General features: G+C 38.9%; 1 protein-coding gene across 2 annotated transcripts in view; it reads left to right on the top strand.

The window, feature by feature from the left end:
• The window catches only part of LOC122710722 (iroquois-class homeodomain protein IRX-6), a 37,689-nt gene extending 17,834 nt beyond the window's left edge, over positions 1–19,855 (top strand). For both annotated transcript variants that reach the window (XM_043928766.1, XM_043928765.1), the window contains 4 exons: positions 1,940–2,434; positions 5,918–6,033; positions 17,929–18,233; positions 18,465–19,855. In XM_043928766.1, the coding sequence (XP_043784701.1) occupies positions 1,940–2,434; positions 5,918–6,033; positions 17,929–18,233; positions 18,465–19,378 (1,830 nt within the window). In that variant the 3' untranslated portion in view covers positions 19,379–19,855. The remainder of the gene's footprint in view (positions 1–1,939; positions 2,435–5,917; positions 6,034–17,928; positions 18,234–18,464) is intronic.
• The last annotated feature ends 575 nt before the right edge of the window (positions 19,856–20,430 follow it).

Below are 20,430 nucleotides of genomic sequence, written 5' to 3'. Positions count from 1 at the left end.
CGCAGTTTACCTCGTGAACTATTTCATAACGTGATTCGATCAATTTTCCCTTCGATCAACGACCATTAATTCCCTCTTAACGAGTTGCTGGCAGAGTGCAACTGAAAATGATCTCTCCAGCAAAATGGGAAGCTCGCGATCCGCTTCACTTCGCGTGCAATCCGTGCAATTGGAGAACGTGTAACACGGCTCGAGATCGAGTGACGATTAAAACGTCCGAGTCTCCCGACGTTGTCAGCGAATCTTCGATGGTGATACCAGTAGCATCCACGAAAAGCAAACTTCTCCTATGTTAATATACCTCCCCTATATGTGTACCCAGTCGCGTACGGTCATAAGAGCGAGACGTGATGTGTATGGGAGTGTCGAACGAGTGTCTACAAACGCGAAAACATGATCGATTACAAGTTTTCGAATTTCGTAGCCGGTCAATAGTATTTATAGTAATATCTTAATAATAAGACGTAAAATCAAACACGATCATATTCTGAAATTGGTTTGATCTAACGAATCTCTATATTTTTTCGCGTCAAACAATAATCGAATAATCTTTTTCTTTCATTTTCTCTATAAAGTGAACGAACCAAAAAGTAAGTACGATAATGTCGAAAAAATTTTTTAAACATTTTCGTTAATAGAATTTTTAGAATCTTCTTCGTTAATAGACTCGAAATGTTGACTTTACTTTTACTGATGTAGAGAATAACCGTTAAAGAAAGGCGAAACATTTGAAATTATTCGCTTCACTGTGCCCAAGAACGATTATTGCCGAACATACTCGATGACTCCCGAACTTATATCCGCGAGAACGCATAAATACTGTCATGGCGCGACGCGACAGACGACGATTCGTCGCACCTGGTACACGCGGTCGGTCATTCGTCGTTGTCGTTGTAACGACGAACGTAAATCTGACCACGAATGGGTCAAGAGATGGAGGTAAACGTTAACCTCCCACTATAAAAAATTACGGGAAAAAGAGGAGCAGTTAGCGTGTAACGCGAGAAAAGGTAAAGAGAGGGATCCACGGAGAGTGGGTGACCCACGTAACGTAAACGTGTATACTTCTCCTGTCCAGGGTTGTTTGCCGAGAGAAAGAGCGAGAGAGGGAAAAGAAAGGAGCGAGTCACCGGGAATTTTCAAGCAAACAGTGTCGATGTAACGCGTTGTTTAAGCTTCTCGTTTTCGAAAACGATTTTGTCGAAAGACGCGTACAACATCTTGTTTTCATTAAGATATGCAAGTTGTCCTCTTCCCCCTTTCGAAGCATGGCTCGATACCGATACAACGCAATGCAAATATCATTTGGCCAAGAATGTATCTCCTGTTTAGATTACGATATGTAAAGAACGAATGTTCGAGACACCGGGCATGTACGCCATCGATCACGTAACCGGCTGTTGTTTGGTAAATATAATAAGACGCTGTGTTTCTCTCGAAGCTAAGAAATATTTTTATCTAGAAACATATTTATTGTTTGATATTACAATGTGTATCGAGCAAACGCTGTGTATCCTAAAACTTTTCTTTATACATTATTTTTTAAACGGATATCACGCATGATCTATATTATATTAAATACGAATTTCGCAATATTTGCGATCTATTTATATGAAATCAATTCGATTATCAAATATAATTTCTTTAAACGCTTTCTTATAAACGCTTTTTATCATCGATGATAATTATCTCATTCGATAAATTAATATCATAAAAACATTTTCGCGATCATCGCGTATTTTAATCATTTATATTTTTATATGTTTTCTTTCTTCCTTAATCATTTATATTTTGATATGTTTTTTTCTTCCTTAATCTTTGCAAAACAGCAAAGATGGATCAGAATGATATTTTCTTTCGTTTTCAATAAGGAAACCACCGATATGTCGATGATATAAACATCTTCGATCATTAATCTCGAATATTCTCACTTTTCCAGTGTCCTGTGACAGTGAGTTCGTCGCTGACGTCTTCTTCGACCTCGCCGGTGTCCGGCGCGATCCTGAGCGCAGGCGGTTCGTCGTTGGTCAGCGTAGCGAGCACTGCCACGAATCATCCCTTGGGAGTAGCTGCCGGCCTGTCGAACGCGAGGATGGCGGTGACCAGCGCGGTTGTGAGGCCGCCTGGCAGTCCAACCACGTCGGTCAGCCCGTCGCAGGGTCATCCGCCTCCGACGACCGGCGGTCCAACGCCGACGGGGCGATGTTGCGACACCGGAAGACCGATCTTCACGGATCCCCTCACGGGCCAGACCGTGTGCTCCTGCCAATACGAGCTTATCGGCGGTTATCAACGGCTCGGCGCGCTACCGACGGCCGCGCTTTCCATGTATAGCGCGCCGTACGCGGCTGCAGCCGCCGCCGCCGCCTCCGAGGGCATGGCCGCCTATTTCCCGAGCCTTGGGGCCGAGCAAGCGCCCTTCTATACACCTACGGTGAGTTAACGATAAATATCGAAATGGAACGAAAGAATGAAAATTGTTGTATGATTATTTTCTAATAGCGAAAAAATTTGCCTCTCATCTTTCGAATCGGAAAAAGAATAGAAGAGAAAAAGTTTTCTGTAAATTCTTGAAATTTCAAATAATATGCTTAAATTTTTTTTTTAATATTAAATAAGAATGTATAGAAACAAGTTGTTTATGATTATTGTTTAAATTCAGAATTTAGCTTATAAAATATTATTGGAAGGTAATTTTTGTTCGCTATTAGAACTCGTGAAAAGGGATTTTTATTATTCGGATTTTATTTAATAAGCGAAATGTATTATTAAATTGGAATGGTTGATTTTTGAAAAAAATTACCATCGATTAAGGATTTTATTAAACATGGCCGTCAAATAAATTATTCTCTAAACTTCATCCATTTGATCTTAATAGCGTACTCGCTGGTGCGTATTTTCCCGATTTCGCCGTGCATTGTTTAATTATGCTATCATGGCTCGCGCGACTGTTCCCGCGTAATAAACGTCAATGCAATGCACGGCTCATGTCCGATGTTCATACAGGCGTTTCACCCTACCAAACCTTAAAAATTCATTTTATTGCATCCACGGTCGTTCGAAGATACTTTCGAGTTTATTACCATCGTCGTGATTAACTTCGTGAATCGGCCAAAATCTTCGCGAGTTTTTATCAAATATTTCACCTATTAATTTTCCTAACCTAATGATCGATGAAATGATAAATAAAGTCAATCAATCGAATGTAAAGTAACTATATATTGAATGTCACATCGTGGTCAGATAAGGGTTTGAAATTTCCAACTTTACTTGACATAGGTCGATGTCGCCATGATTTGATTTATGATATATTATATCGTAACTATAATAACGTTTGTACCAATATGCCGCTTATCTTTACTCGATACTTCAATCAATGAATTTCCAGCAAATGAAATTTTCATCTAAACGATAAGGAATTTATAAATTACCTAATTCTTAACGATAGTTTCAATGTTTTGTTCTAAATTATAGAAAAAATTTCGTAACTCACCACTATTTTTCATCAATTTGCTCCTACATCATATTTTCACGTTATTAGTTGGCCATCCTAACCTAACATTCTCTCTCGTGCGTTCAAACACAAATCACATTTCGAAAAGTTGAATCACAAATATTTTATATTGTATATCACAAATATATATATATATTGTAAATTCACATTAAATAGTTTCTGTACAAACATCCAGTCCCATTTATGCTCTATAGAAAAGCGAGAAAAAATACGTATTCAATGTTTGAATCTTTAGCCAGCAATCTACGATTTCTATCTGATCTCTACGTCTACTACCGAAACGCCTTCTTGCGTCTATTTCTCATCACTTTATTTCCTATATCGTTCGCAAAGCGTATATCGAATCGAATTTTTCTTCTCGACTGTTAGGATAAAGAAACATATATACCTTGTTTTAGTATATACGCTCGCGAGACGTTTTATAATAATCGAGATGTTATCGTGGCGAAATGTCCTGGACAGTATGATGTTAATATGCGAGCAAGAGAAAAGAGAAGCGCTGCGATTTGGGATAGGCAATCGCGTGTATTCGTCGGGCCCAGAGAGGTTATCGGACCACACACAAAGCGTATATATGCGAAGAAAATAGCCGCGAAGCGTAAATTTATGAATCCGTCCTGCCGTAACAGTGGGACACTGTCGTGTTCGAGCCGTCGCCGGGGCAAGCTTGTTATCGTCGCTCTTTATGATCGAGCTTAAAGGCCGGACGTATAGAGTGGGGCCTCTCGTAACCGGATTGCATATTGCATATACAGGTTGATCCACGTAACAGAATACCTTTGCAGCTAATATTAACAAGATTCTGGTACTCACTTGGTAATGTTTTTAATGATAATAATCTTTATATAAAATTTTTTCGATTTTCTGCTCTTCTTGATAAGTTTGAGGTTACAAGTCGAAAGAGGGTTATAGGTCTATGGGATTTTTTTTTGTTAATCTTTTTTATCAGTATAATAAATAGAAATAGATTGAAATTGGAATTTTAAATCCGCGAAACTCGAATTCGAAATTTTCTTCTTTCTTTTTTAAATATTATTTTCATCAAGTAATAAAATTAGTAATTATTATAACAATTTGATTGTTACAAAATTGCTAATTAAATTCAAATGTTAAATAATTTCGAAAATTTTAGATATTCATATAAAATGTTATAAAAAATTATAAAATTTGTTGTTGCGAGTCTTTCAATTATATTAAAATAATTCTATAAAATTAGAATAATATAAATTTCATAATAAAAGATGCAATAATTTCGGTTGAAATAAACGAGAGAATTTTCATTCGTGATAGTAGTAAACATGTGTAATTAAACGCTTGGATTTTAGAATATTCCTCGTCCGCTTTTGAGTTCAGTTTAAACACTCGAAAATTACACGGATCGAGCAACAGTTTTCGAAGAGTTTCAAATAAACGATGTTAAATTCTTGATTGAACTCTGACCCCTGTTCACTATTTTCGAGTGCTAATTACGCCAGTTCAACGATGACTATGTCATTCGAAACACAATGTATAATTAATGCCATTAATGCAAGATTAAATGCATACGAAAAAAGCGAGGCAGAAAGAGAGAGATAGAAAAAACGTTTTAAATTGAGTCTTGGGTGAAGGAGAGGAGAGGGAGGATTGTATAGTTCTATTATTCTACCAATTGATGATTTAAATACTGACCTGATATAATATAAAATCGTCGTTGGGATTTCAGTAACAAACAAAACTGGCACACATCGATTCTAATTATTATTATTGGTGCTTTGTCAGCTATTTTTCTCATTACAATCGATGAATTGTTAATCGATTGCAGTGGCGTTGCTTAATTGCGTCATGTTCTTATAAAAGTGGGTATTTCCGCTAATCAAACTAGTCGAATATTTTTTTCTCTATCGTTCGACAGAATAAACGCGAAAACTACTAGAAATTTATAATATCGACAAAATATTTATTTTTGGAAAGTTAATTGATTTTGACGATTACTTCGTCGTTGAATGGCGCACATTTTAAATCAAAAAGTAACCGTTGTTTCGTTCGTTTTGTAATTACGGCATTTATTCGTGTGCGTTGGAAACTCTTATCCCCACCAATTGCTCTTGAACCCAGTGAAGCGAGAGTAATGTCACACCATAAATTTTTAGTGTCCTTTTTCGTCTTTCGTTAACTGTCCTTTTTTATTTCCTACGTTCTTCGTTATTTTACGTAAACGTAAAATGAGAAGAAGAAGAAGAAGAATTAGAAATTCGTATCCTTAACATTTGATTTCGAATTGTTAAGTTACATCGAATAAATAATATATTGTCGAGTGTTCTAGATCGAAACAAAAATTTCGAGCAATCGTGGAATTCGTCTTTTTCAGCTGTGATAATTAGTCACGCGAAACGTTGCTATATTAACAAGTATAATCGGTTACAGGCTGCTGGCCTCGATCTGAAGGCGGAAAATCTTGGGGCTGGAGCCGCGGCAGCATGGCCTTATCCTTCCGTGTACCATCCCTATGATGCGGCCTTCGCTAGTTATCCCTTCAATGGGTGAGTTTTCAATATATTTCAATAATTCTTTTATACACGGTGTGTTTTAATTTAATTATCATAATGTAACTAACAAAGAAAATTTTCGATTTTTTTATCTCTCTACGAATATTGAAACATTCTGTGTATATATCATCTTACCATTTTCTTACTCGAAATAATAAAACGAAATAAAATAAACGAATTATTCTTCGTTCGAGAAATTTACATTTTTCTCCGAGAAAGTAATATCCGTGGCAAATTCCAAATGGCTTGTATCACTTTCGACAATTAGGGGATCATTTTTATGGACTATTTAAAAAGAAATATCGCGTATTTAAAGCAACGACGCCTTTTCGAAACGTTTCCAAAGTACCGTATAGTTCATGCAGCGATAGTCGCATTCTAAGTTATATTATGTTCTTTTCGATTTTAATCGAAAAGACACGTAATCGCCATGAAACTGTTTCCAACGAATCTGAAAATACGTAAGATACGTAATTATTTTTTAAGTCGTGTTAAAAATAATGTCGATGGTGTTTTCGAAAACTTTTCTTTTTTTTCCCCTCAAATTTTCATCACAAGTCAACATATTTGCATTTTCTTTTGCGTTATTGTCAGGAATAAAGTCGAAGAGACAAAGGTGGCATCGCTTGGAAAGTTTTTCTGCTCGTTATCTCAATAATTGCATTTCGATTCGAGGTATCGAATCTCCAACCGCTCCTGTCTTCACGCGAAACAGAGGATTCTCCCCTTTCACGTGCATTCGAACTAATATTGTATATATTTCTTTTGCTTACGATGTCGAGTCTCACGCGCTTAAGCTCCGATAACGCTCGACAGAGAAACACATAAACATTCCAATAAATTAGCGCTCCGTTGACCCGGGACTGTCGCCTTGGGCGTTTTTATTCTCGCGCTCCTCGAATCGGTCAACGCGTGTCACGATGCGACCGGTGAAAGGTCTTACCCGCAAGATAAGTGGGAATCGTATTTATCGGCGCCGGGCGAGATTACGGATATTCGGAATGGTGGAGTGCCTCGAACTCTGCCGATGATTAATCGGTCTAATCTAAGTTTCCTGAATTTTTCAATTTTTCCTTCGTCTCTTTTTTTCCTTCTTCCCCTTACAACAAGTCTCGTTATCGTGTACCGTTATCGTGGCTCTCGTCGTTGGAACGCGTGCACGGATGCTAAACCGTGCGTGAGTACTGCGAGTGATTTGTAAACTTGCTTTTTACGACTCGCTAATTAAATGTAAACAATTAGAAAAGTGGGAAACGATTGTTGACTCTGTAGCGGGATATCGACATGAGTTATATCGTAAATATGAAAATGCTTATTTCTAATTCAATTAATTAATTTATTTATATAATATGAAAGTAAAATACATTATGTGTATATATATATATATATCGGAAACAGTTCTTGTAATTTATTTTACAATCATAATGTATTATACTTTATACTTTGCTTCTGTAATACATATTATCAACTATAATTTCTCTATAAAGAAACATCATCGAGATAATGGATGGTATATCGAAAATAGCGATTAAAAATTATTTACAATTAAACGTATTTTAAAATTTCTCATCCTCGTGTTCTTACGTTATTTTAACTTTCATAATTACGAGATTGTTTCACAAGCTTAGCCAACGGAATGAGCTTAGTTTGTAAACCTCTGGCTACACTTGTTAACGCATTGTGGCAGCGGTGTTTTTTCAACAGGCGAGCGATAACGTTGCAGAAGATGAAACATCCTGCTTATATCAGTGGTCTCGATCAATCATTGCCGCGTCTCGTTATCTGGCCCGTGGAAACGCGATCCTCGGTCACGTAGGTATTATCCAACGACCCGGTGATGACGAGTCGAGACGAACGTCGTGCCGTTCTCTCTCTCTCTCTCTCTCTCTCTGTCAACGTCTCGTGGAATCTACACTGTTGCCGCGTGACGCACTTCCGGCGGAGACTGCTTCGTATGCAAGGAAGCGATCGGGTACTACAGCTTGCTTAGCATCCATTCGCTCTAGTCGGTTCGCGCACCGGGTCTTCCTTTGGAGGAGACCTACCGCCGGTCCACACCGGAACCGAGACTCCTCCGCGCGATAACAATTACCGGAAGATCCGAGGATGCACCTGTCCCTCGAGATCCCTTGTCTATGAATTACGATTTTTTTTATATCAGGTTGCAGATATAAATTTTATCGAAGATAAAAATTAACAATTTAGAGCTAAGTTAAATCGATCGTGCTATGGATTTTTTTTTTATCTTTTAATGTTACTTTGAAAATATAAAATGTAAAATTGGTAAAATCGAATCTCGATATATTGAAAGAGAAATTTAAATAGTACCGTCTTATATTTTCTATCTTACTTCTTTTATCGATCGAAAGAAGGGAAATCAAATGACTTAAGGAAATAAAATTCTACTAATAGAGATGTAACAAATTCGAGTTGTACATAGATGAAATAATGTGGACACGTGAAAAATAATTCGAATCGAAGTAAATTTTATTTCGATTTAATTATTTTTAAGAAATTAAAAGTTAGGTTTTACAAATTATTGTAACATCCTCTCTTCAAAATTTTACTTTCACATTATCGAAAAATTAAAAATTATCGATAGAAGAATAAGGAAGTAATCGGTTCATATAATAAACTTCGTTCAACGTCGAAACGACACGTTCACGAAATATGCATACGTGTTTAAATTTCTTTTTGGATTGATTGTTACGATCGATTCGTCTCAATTTCTCGCGCGCGTAATTCCATTTGACGAGATAAGCAGGTATTAACACGAAACCACCTTCGACGTTTCTTCGTTCGGTTTTTCACCGGACATTTGCCCCACAAGAATTAATACGTTGATTAATGCAAACAACGTATCGATACGTGAAGATAGCCGCGCCGTTACCTGACTAATCAAATTCAAATTTAACGCGATATTATTGAAATCAATTTTCCTCGACGACATATTTGCAACGTCATCGAAACATTCACGAATAATTCAACGTATTAAACGGCGCTAATTTCCCACCTTCGATTTCGTTTCCGCGCGAGCGGAACAAATAATTGCCAATCTTCCCCCCCTCCTCCTTTTTTTCGCATCGTGACTGATATTTTAAAATGTCGAGGTAAAATTTTATTTATTATTCCGCCTGTTTGTTTGCTTTTAACAAATTAAGTGCGAAATTCGATCAAATTGTTTTATTATATTACGTTTTCTCGTACGTGTCCATTATAATGCAATACGACTCGAAGTTGAAGAGGCAAGCTCGATTTACAAATAATACACAAATTAATTTTCTACACTTTTATACGTGGATATATATTGTATCGTATACGAGTTGTTTCTGGATAAATTCTAAAAAATTTAATCTTTTGCTATTTAAAACAAGAAGGAAATTATACAAAGTTCATCTAATGTAATACTTGTTATACGAATCAAATGATCGATCAATTTTTACTTTGTTTGCATTTATATAATGTTTTTCAATCCTTTCGTGAAATGGACGAAATTCTTTTCTCGTATCCATTTTGTAAGTGGATTAGAAAAAGATACTATACTATACTATTGTTGAAAAGAAAAATCTGTATTTATATTTGTATTTGCATGCACGAGATTTATTTCTACGTCTGTCTTCGATACGAAACTTTTCAACTTTTGGCAGTGCGTGCCAGCCACGTTTGAAGATACTTTACCTATTTATACCCTCCCCTCTGTGTGCGTGCAACCCTCGACGAAGAAGTCCTCCAACTCGTTAATGTAACCGAGTAGCAGATGAGGCCAATTAAAATTAAAATTCAAACGCATCTGTCATAAATTCATAACGTCGACTAATATCCGTGGTAATTAAGCTTTTTCTTGCTGTGGAAAATGAAATCTCTTACGAGCCTCTTTTCTATGAGTGGCTGCTCACAAATAATAATCAATCTTTATTCATTTGAATTGACGATATGAATTCGATAATTTGTTTAAATTAATTATTTAAAAATCGTTTCTTATTTGAGAGATGCCATTTTTGGATGCCATTTTTTTTTAGATACATTCACAATATGTTACTATGTTAAATTTCAACAATTATCCATAACAAAGCAAAATACGATATCCATTTATAGAATTATATTAAAATCTTTTCAAAACGATTACGAAAGTTTTTCATTCAATAAATAACATAGAATTGAAAATATACCAATATATATATGAATACAAGAACGAAACGTGTTATAAAACAGACACATCTTAAAAAAAGTCGAAAGAAATAAGAGCTACCTGTCTAGTAGAGATAAGTGAAACAACAAATTCAAGCAGCAAGCTAAGCAAGAAAAGAAGAAGAAAATGAAAATCGACGAAGGTGGCAATAGTATAGTATATATATATATGTATATATATATATATATATATGTCGTAGGCCATTACCATAGCCTGCGTGTGCACCATCGGCCGCTTTAACATAAGCGGCATAAGCATACAAAAAGCCAATAATGCAGAGTTGGAATGCACGGCCGCGAGGTCTCGGGATCGTGCGGGTTAACGGTCCCGTCTTTCCGGCGGATTGGCCCTGCTTCCGGGGACATATAGGGTAAACAATAAGAAACACAACTGGGCAGCCACTGGTTGTACGAACACGGCTGGTTGTACGGCTCCACGCTCCTATGTCCGGCTTCGGCCCTCTCCTCGCCCCCCCCACTCTCGATCAAACACACGTATTATTAAGTGTGTCCGTACAACGACCGATGTGTCGGCACGCGCTTCACGGACCTTCGAGCGCGTTTAAGGACGTCGCGACGATCCGCGAATCTTAATGATCGTTCGACTCTTGGGTAAGGGGAGGGGAGGGGAGAGGGAGGCTCGCGCTCGTTAAGATTATCGTCGAAACGGGATTGTTATGAGGAAGGAAAGAAAAGGATGATGAGATCTGGAACTTGCGTTTTTATAAAAGGTTTTTCGTAACTTTCCAAGGGATCGAAGGTGTGTTGTGTTCGTGTTCGTGTTCGTGGAAATGGATCGTTGGATTGTGTAGGAAGGTGATTTGGAATTTATATTTTGCGAGTGAGCGAGTTTAGACAAATTTCTTTCGTTGATCATCGCGTTGAAAAGTTTTAAGAAAGGAGAGAGGAAGAAAGAGATATTTATAATATCCATTTATTCGATCATTTGTTGCTTCCAAAAAGAAAATTCTTTTTCTTAATTTTTAAGAAATTATGTTTGAATCATCGAGATAGATAAAAATTATCAGACGGAAATTTAATATATATCTTTCTAAATAATTAATTGTGAATGTGAACGTGTAAAGATTTACAAATAATATGGTATTTATTGATTCGAAGAATTCTTTTTAATCCGATATTATATCTTTATATATATATCGATTTCGATCATTAGAAGAATGATTTTCTCCCATTCTGTTTGATGAGTTATTACTGTGGGGACCTTTATTTGCCCACGACACCAATTGGCTCTTAGTCGAATTGATTTTCACCGATAGCCTCGACTTCATTTCTCACGGATAAGATTATTGAACATTTTTACACGGAAACGTATCTTGGTGATCGACTTTTATTGTTATACACCGATACATAATTTTATTTTCAACAATCTTATCAATATTATTTTGCATAAAGGGAAGAAAATTCTTCAAAAACAAGAAAAGAATTCAAATAATTTATTTATCAAAAGATGATTTTCCAAATTGTGATTCACTTTAAAACGAGATTAAAGATTTATAAATAACAAACTAAAAATAACAAGAGCAAAGAAAAGTGTAGATATTCTTTATTTATTCTATTCCGTGAACATTTTTTTTATCAACTAAGAAAGTGAGCATTGTACACGTTAGAACTGCTAATTCAATTTACTTAATTGTTGGAATTAGAGGAATCCCATCGTGTCAGGTATCCGTTGACAAAATCGCTTATTTGATTTTATCGCTCTCGATCCTTTCTAGAAGCTTGGACAAATAGAATTACATGGAATTATTCCATGTTTCTGATCCATTCTACGGTCAACTATCTAACAAGATTTGACACATAGATCCTTGTTCTATCTGTGTAGAACGTGCAACAATGCGTTGAAATCTATTTAATCTTGTTTTCTAAAGCGTCTACACAGCTTAAGTTGATTCTATAAGTCGAAATTACTTGTAGCCCATTGGTTGGCGGCCGTTCAGAAAATTCGATAATCGATACGACTTTGGCTGAAAGTCGTAAGTATATCCTCGTCTAATGTTGCAAATCGCGTTTGGAAGAAATTGAATTATTGGAAGAGGTTTATTTCCATTTGATTTTATCACTGTGATGAAATTTATTCTAGGCAAATTTAAAAATTTATCTTATATCCCTTTATTTACTTTTACCAAATGATATTCTTTTAATTTTAAAAATATATATATATAAATCTTTTTGTAAATAATAAGTGAATGAATTACTAATCCAAAATCTACAATAATTAATTATTTATCCCATTTTCATAGAAATCCTACAAATTGACTCAAAGGTATTATCTATACCAAACTTCTCAAATCTCAAATATACATCCATTAGACACACTATATATATGATAAAAATTAATCAATATTGTATCATTATACAATATGAAATTTCTACGATTTCAATTAACAAATTCATACCCATCTCGCGTTCCCAGAGAGAGGATACGTTCCCTCGTCAAAGGGAGCCCCATATCCGGGCCCCAAACCGGAGGAATACGAGCCTAATGAGGGTTTTCAGGACGTGCCACGATGATGTACGGCCATTTAATGACCCGGTTAACTCCCTCCTGAGGGGTGGTTTTTGTCCTTTGCAAGGGTTGTGAAAAGTCACCAACACGCGTCTCTCCTCCTTTTTTTAAACTGATGTTCCTCCCCTTTCCCCCTAGCCCCAATAAGATCGACGTTTCAAGGCGTCTAAGAGAATAAGTTGGGAAAAATCTACCACCTATAACATACATAATTTCTTTCAATTCCTTTGGATCTCGCACACTATACTTAAAAATTACAATTCTCCTCTCCCCTTATTAATCTTCCTCCTAGAAGGCTCTCTTCTCTCATTCGAGCTCATGCGCGCTGCAACCAAGGCGGCAAGTCCCAGCCTTTTGTAAATTTTCGCTGGTTAGCCATAACAGAGAGGGACGGGCGGCGCGGTCGACGATAATTCAGCGGCGAGCGACTTTAATCGCCGCGCCTCGTGATGGATTTAAACGATCGTGTGACAAAGTAGCGAACCGTGTATCATTTTATATAAACAAAGAGAGAGAGAGAGAGAGGAGAGGAAAGGGAGAGAGATTGTATAATCTTGGTCGGCGAAAGGGGGAAGGGGCGTTCAACCGAGCCGTGTTTTCCCTCCAAACTTACTACCTAGAAATCTGCCCTGTGTATTTACGCGTGTGCACACGCGCAAACAGTGAGTTTACGATCGATCTGTCACGTCGTATGCGAGCAACTGGTAATAAAGTTAGATGTGGAACAACCGACTGTCACCACTCTCGCCAAACTTATTTTGCCAAACGTGTTGCTAATTGTCTCTGCTCGCGATTCAGATGGCATTCTCGAGAGAGACGCGGCGAAAAAGTTGGGGGAAGGGGAAGGGTTGGTTGTCGAGGTGATTTGAAAGGAGAATTAAAATAAATGTTGATAGGTTTGAGAATGAAATTTTCGAGTGATTTTCATTTATAGTTTATGTTGGAATGTATAATAACTTGATTTATAAATATAATTGGTAATAAGTAAGTATGTTAGCTATTTGGGAAATAATTCAATAGAAACTTATATCTGAGAATATAAAATGTCTTTTTAAAAATGTCCGAATCCCAGTGCTTCGAAATATATGGAAAATCAGATGTCTTCTAATCTAGGGATCCCTAGATTCTAAAAAGGATTTTCTAAAAAGTATATAAAGCTTTCTTAAAGTTTGGTTAAAAATAAAAACATATGAGAAATAGAGAGAATAGTAATTTTTACTCTCAGCGCAATCAATTCATTCGAGAAAAAGAAATTTTACAGAATTGTTTAAATAATTTCAGAGGATCGATAATTAAGAATAAATTAAAAAAAAAAGAAAAAATTGTCAAGAATATTTTTCGAATAGTAAATAGTAAATAAATTTTCGAAACCTCGTGTCAAATTTTCGATAAAGGAAAAAAAAAAAAAAAGAAAGATCCATGTATCAAGCCACACGTCGATATATTCCGTCTGACCACGGAAAAGGGCGGAGGCGGATGGACAGATGAAAGGGGCCGCAGAAGGTTGGCGTGGCTTCGCGGTTGATTAAACCAAAAGCGACCACGAGACAGGTATCCAGCCTTCTAGCCGACTGAACGCGTGCTAGCGTTCACCACGTATGCGTGCATGCGAGTATCTTGCCAAGTAAAGATGGCGACTCCACCGAAATGGCTGCACCTTCTTTGTTGATAAAGCGCGGGAAGCCTCATACCTGTGAAACGTGTGCGTCGGCGATAGAGCTTTAAGGGTGGCGTGGATGGGGTTGGTAACGGGAGAACAGAGAGGGGAAAAAAGAAGTTGGATATCACCCCTAGTTACGAGCGGTAACGAGGGGCGGAGTCGTTCGTGTCTCCGCACACCTGCCTCGTTTCGAACTGGCCATGGTCACTCAACCCTCTGTTCTTATCCCCGTTAAAGGCTACGCCATGACAAACGCGTTTACGGTAACCGCGGTGCGGTTGAAGGGTCGCGAGAAATGGTCGTTTCAGCGGGTTTTAATGGTTGATTTGGTCGGATCGTTCTTTCGAGGGGTGTATCTTCCACCCTTTTAAAAATGTCCGATCCCAATGCTTCGAAATATATGAAAATGAGATGTCTTCTAATCTAGGGATCCCTAGATTCGAAAAAGGATTTTCTAAAAAGTATATAAAGCTTTCTTAGAGTTTGATTAAAAATAAAAATATATGAGAAAAAATGAAGAATTAGATGCTTGGATTCTAGATTCCTAAAAAGCATATAAAAATTTTTAATAATATATATTTTAAAAAGTAAGAAAAAATATATCTTGAAAATAGTATATCGAAATAAAATTTCACCAAATATTAGAACTGATGCAATTTTCGCGAATTCTGATTCCTTTTTTAAAACACGGAAAGCACGAAAAGTCGTTCAATCTAGACGTATTGCCTCAAGTGGGAGCGAGAAATACAAAGGACCCCGTTCCGATTAGCGATCGCCATGGAAACACAAACGCGTTGAGGCGCGCCCCCTAGCGGAAAAGGAAAAAAAAAGCCGATCATAGCTGCGCCTATATACGCGTATATAACGCGATTTGTATATATCTATACAACGTCTCTATCTGCGACCAGGAACGGTTTGGCGCTTATACACATCGGCCGTATTTAAATCTGTGTGTCCCCTCGCTCCTGCGCGCCTACGTGCGGTTGTATAGCCGGAGAGACAGATTGGGAGAGAAAAGTTGGGACGCGGTGGTGCGCCGCGCGAGGAAAAGGAAACAGAGAAACGGTCGAAAGAGAAAGAGGAAGAGACGGATGGACGCGGAAGAGGCGGAGAGATAGAGGCGCTCGACAAAAGAGTAGTGGGGTGGTAGCGCTGGCAGGGAGAGACGGAATCGGTAGAAAGCAGCAGTTCCCGCTCTCGGGAGCCGGCTGGGCTGTTATCATGAGAAACAAGCTTCCACTCTGATTTTTTAATCCGATCCGCACCCCCTGCCACCCGGTTGAATTTTAAAATAACTGCAGAACGCCATTTGCTCCTCGCAAACAGACCGGGGGTTAAGCCATCGTATTCCGTCTCCCTTTCTCCCTCCTCCGTGCCACTTTGCTATCTTCCTGTACCTCTCTGTTTCACCGGTACGCCGCGCGATCCTGGCGTCGCCACCTCCACCCCCTTCTTCCTACTCTCTTCGCCGTTTCTGATTCTCTTTCGCGAGCATTCCACGAGAACTCGAACTCTCGACGCGGTTCGGATGGATGGGATATATAGCGACTCTGGGAAATGTTGTATATTGGGAATAATCGTTTTATTGGTTTTATAAGTTATTATTAATTTCAAGTTTGATTTATTTCATAATGGAAAATTTGTTAAATACGTTAACGTGCGTTAGAATTATTTTCAAGTATTATTCTATTTTGGATTTTATTTTATATTTTTTTCCTAATGTTTCTCGATTGATGAATGAACTTGTGAAAATATTAATCTGTTAATTATTTTAGGTAAACATACATATTGTTGAAATACATCGTTGAACAAACTTTTATAATCTTTTATTTCATCCGTTATACCAAAATGTTGTACGTGTCACAACATTTTTATTATCAAAATAAAAACAAATTGTCATTTTCAAATTAACTGTACCGACACGGTTGAGAAAATATTTTTCGCGCAAACATTTTTATTTTTCTCTTCAAATACCATTATCCAAGCCGGATAAAAACATCTACAATGTAGATTCTCATCCATGCGATGTCAAATTGAAATGTTTAGCGCCTCCTTTCAGCTGTTGCGAATCCCTCGTGTGAAAAAGAGAGAGAGAGAGAGAGAGAGAGAAATACGGGAAACAATCAGAAAGAATACAGGGAGAAGAGAGATGGAAGAGAAGATAGGTTGTGTAGGCCTGCCTCGGGGAAGGGTAGATAAGTGACAGTTTTATTAATTTCCCATCTCATCCCATCCCAACCCCCTCGACACCAGGAACGTCAGTCCACACGCGTTTCTCCTTCCATCTCTGTTCTTCCTGGAACGAAAGAGGGTGGAAATAAAACTCGATAATGGCGGCCGCCCGTCACGGCCATCACCAAGGTGCACTTTCGTGTTGGTTTCTGCTGGGATTTTGATCGACCATTATATACATACATACTCTATCTCATCGGTATTTACTATTGTACACGTAATAACGAATAATTTCAATCGAAATAAGAATTTTAAGTATCAAATAAGATAAAACTTATATCTCCAAAGAAGGGCATCTAAAAAAAAAAAAAAANAAAAACAAGACCGGAACTTTAGAAAGGATGTCGAGATGTCGCTAAGGGGATGGAACAAGGGAAAAAGCTCAACTATGCTCTGCAAAGGAAGAAAGAAGGGGGAAAAAACGGAGGGAGAGGGGGAGGGGGAGAGGAAGTAAGCATCTCCCAGCCGCGCTCGCCGCTGGAAAATTTAATTTCGATCCCGTCGATTCAGCAGTTATACCGAAGTTTAATCTTTGATAAGGGTTAGTCTTTTAGTAATGGGATCCCAGGGGTCTCTCCGTGGGCGAAGCGTTTCGAGGGGGTCGAAAAGAGAGAGGATCACTCGTTCCTACTCTCTCTCGTTCCACTCTCGTTTCCAGTCTCCTCCACTCCTCTGGAATGGAAGGAAGGAGCTTAAACCGTTAGATAGAGATCTGCTCTTGGGATGAAAGTAGTAGCTTATATCGTTCCTCTAACCGAGCAGGACTCCTTGGACTTTTATACCAAACTGTAGGGGAAGGCGTAACGAGCCCCACGATTGGATAAGTTTCCCGACACGAGCTTCCACTGGAGCCTTCTTCTTCCTCCTCTTCTTCTTTGTTCCCCTCCCCCCACTTGCGGTCCAATGTGTCTCTTTGTTGCGTCCAACTGGCTCGAGTAACGTATCGAGACTTGCGTGCACCTTTTACATTTCCCGGCTGGGTCACGTGCCACGAGAACGGCTGACGTCGAAAGTTTTTAATAAAAGGATGATCGAGTGGCTACCAGATTTTGCGTTACAAAAGCTTGATGGACTTAAAAAAAAGTAGTGAAAAATATTCATTTTTGATTTTATAGACAACAAGACACACAAGATTGGATCCATGAATTAGATTTGCATTTATCCTGCTAGCTGTGGGCAAAACGAATATTACATAAAATTACATAAATTGGATCAAGAGTAGTGAAAAAGGAATCAAAGTATATTTTGATACTTGACGCATGTCTAAATTGTATCGTTTCAGTTATGGGATGGATCTAAACGGGGCCAGACGAAAGAACGCGACGCGAGAGACGACGAGTACGTTGAAGGCCTGGCTTAACGATCATAAGAAGAATCCTTATCCAACGAAGGGCGAGAAGATCATGTTGGCAATCATCACGAAGATGACTCTGACCCAAGTGTCCACGTGGTTCGCGAACGCGCGGAGACGTTTGAAGAAGGAGAACAAGATGACGTGGGAGCCAAGGAACAGGGTCGAGGACGAGGATAATAATAACGAGGATGACGACAGTGGAAGAAAGAGCGTCGACGAGAAAGATCGGCTAGGTAAGTACAGCAATAAATGCCTCCCCCCTCCTCCCAGGTGTTTCTTCAGTTTTTTTTTTCTCTAATAGCCAAAGATCCACACGAATCATTTTTTCAAACTGGTAAATTCTCGTACCATTTTTTTGGCCAAAATTTTTTAACAAAGAGCACATCACTCGAAAGGAATCCTCAAATGCCTCGCTCCTTTTCTCACCGTCCAAAAGTCCACAAAAATCCACTTCTCTGCCACAGACTCGAAAGACTCTGGCACCGGATCAAGCGAGGACGGCGAGCGGCCGGCGCACCGGATGGACCTCCTCGGCACCAGCGGCGGTTCCACGGGTGTCCAAGGCAGAACCGAGAGCGAATGGAGCGAATCCCGAGCAGACAGCGGTCCAGACAGCCCGGAGTGCCTCTACGACCAAAGAGAACCTCCCAGACACCCTTTGCAGCTACAACATCCCGCCTATCTCGCCTCCTCTCACGGCCGACTGTTGCGCCACCCGTCTCCCGAGAGCACGCCACCTAGCAGTCACCACGTCCCGCCAAGCACAACAGCGTCCTCGACGGGCAGCGGCGTAACCACGAAGCCTAGGATCTGGTCCCTGGCCGACATGGCGAGCAAAGATGGCGAACAGCAGAGCCCGATACCGACCACGATGACAGGTCTCTCATCGCCTTACGGTGGAAGCGGTGGAGCTGGTGGTGGAGGAGTGGCGGGCGGGGGTGGAGGTGGGGGCAAGTTGATGAGCCCTTTGGCCAGTCGCCTGCCGCCTCATCATCCGCTTGCAATGCACTCTGGGACGCAATTTGTTCGACATCATCCGGATTTCTACCGCAACCTGTACGGCGCCTCTCATCTCGGCTCAGGAGACATGTCACTGTTGGAGACTTACTCGAGGACCTTGGGCGGACTGAGCGGTGTCATGCCCCCCTCCACAGCGCCCAGTATACTGACGTCGTCCGCGTCAGCCGTGTCGGCCACTGGTAAACCTTTCTCGATTAACGGTGGCAGCACTGCTCCAGGTGGCGCTGTGCTCCTCACCACAGCGACCTCTGGCCTATCTCCCTCGTCCTCGTCCACGGCGTCCTCGGGTGGGTCGGATCAGTCCCCTCACCCGAGCCTGTCGTCCACGCAGGAGCTCAAGTCACCTGGCCGAGTGTGATTATGAAGGGGTGAGTGTGACGATCACGGACTTTAATATTAAATAAGTTTCGCCGCGCAGGCGTTGTGTGGTGTGTGGATGACAATAATAATCAGAGACTATGATTCTTGTAATTAGTGTACAGTTAACTGGAAACGATATACGAACGACGATATGTAACTGCCCTCACTTAAAACCCATTTGATCCGTTTCCACCGTTCTTAGTCTTCTTCGATCCCCCTCGTTTTGCTTATCCTCATCCTGTGGCGCGAAATTTCGTCTTGGGCCATTTTTAACTTCCTTTCCTTTTCTTTGTATTTTCTCGTGGTTATTTCATTGGATAATAATCCGCGTATCAACATTTCGAAGAAAATTTGAATTTTCTAATTTTTATCTGAATACGAAAAACGAAGAGAAATTATTTACAGTTTTAATTACCACGATTATCGTAATTGAATCCGTTTAATGTTAACGAAAAAATACAGGGAAAAAGGTTTAGAAAAAAATATTGGTCTCTCGAGAAACGAAATTCCTGCCAATTCCTGCTCTCTCTATCCTTCCTTCGTTGTGAGCTTTCTTCCCGACCTCGAATACGAGAATACGTATGTTAAAGGAGAAGAAGAAGAAGTTTGGACATGAACCGATGAAAGGAAATAAAAAAAAAAAAAAAAGGAAAGAAAATGGAGGAATCGTAGGATCGTTTATCACTTCCGTTAGAGCAGCGTCGCGACATAAAAAAAAAAAAAAGAAATCGCGATTTAAAAAAAAAAACAGGAAAAATAAAGAAAAGAAAAAAAACGAAAAGATACACTATCCTAGGCGTGTGTCTACTTTACGACAGGTAATATTATACATAAAAAAAATACAATATATATATAAATACACGATAATAATTAATAATTATTTATGCGTTTGTAAATAGTAGAGAGGGCCCAGTAGAGAGCGTCCGGCCAGTGTATGTATTGTATGTAGAGTAGGTACGATATTATTATTATAATATTGGAGATCATAATTCATACTAACGATGACGACAATGATTATTATTATTATTATTATTATTATTATTATTATTA

The sequence above is a fragment of the Apis laboriosa genome, unplaced genomic scaffold (genome assembly GCF_014066325.1).
Source record: "Apis laboriosa isolate Shangri-la unplaced genomic scaffold, ASM1406632v1 scaffold14_cov150, whole genome shotgun sequence".
NCBI lineage: Eukaryota > Metazoa > Arthropoda > Insecta > Hymenoptera > Apidae > Apis > Apis laboriosa.
Note: the sequence above shows the minus strand (reverse complement) of the source record. Positions and strands in the feature narration are given on the sequence as shown.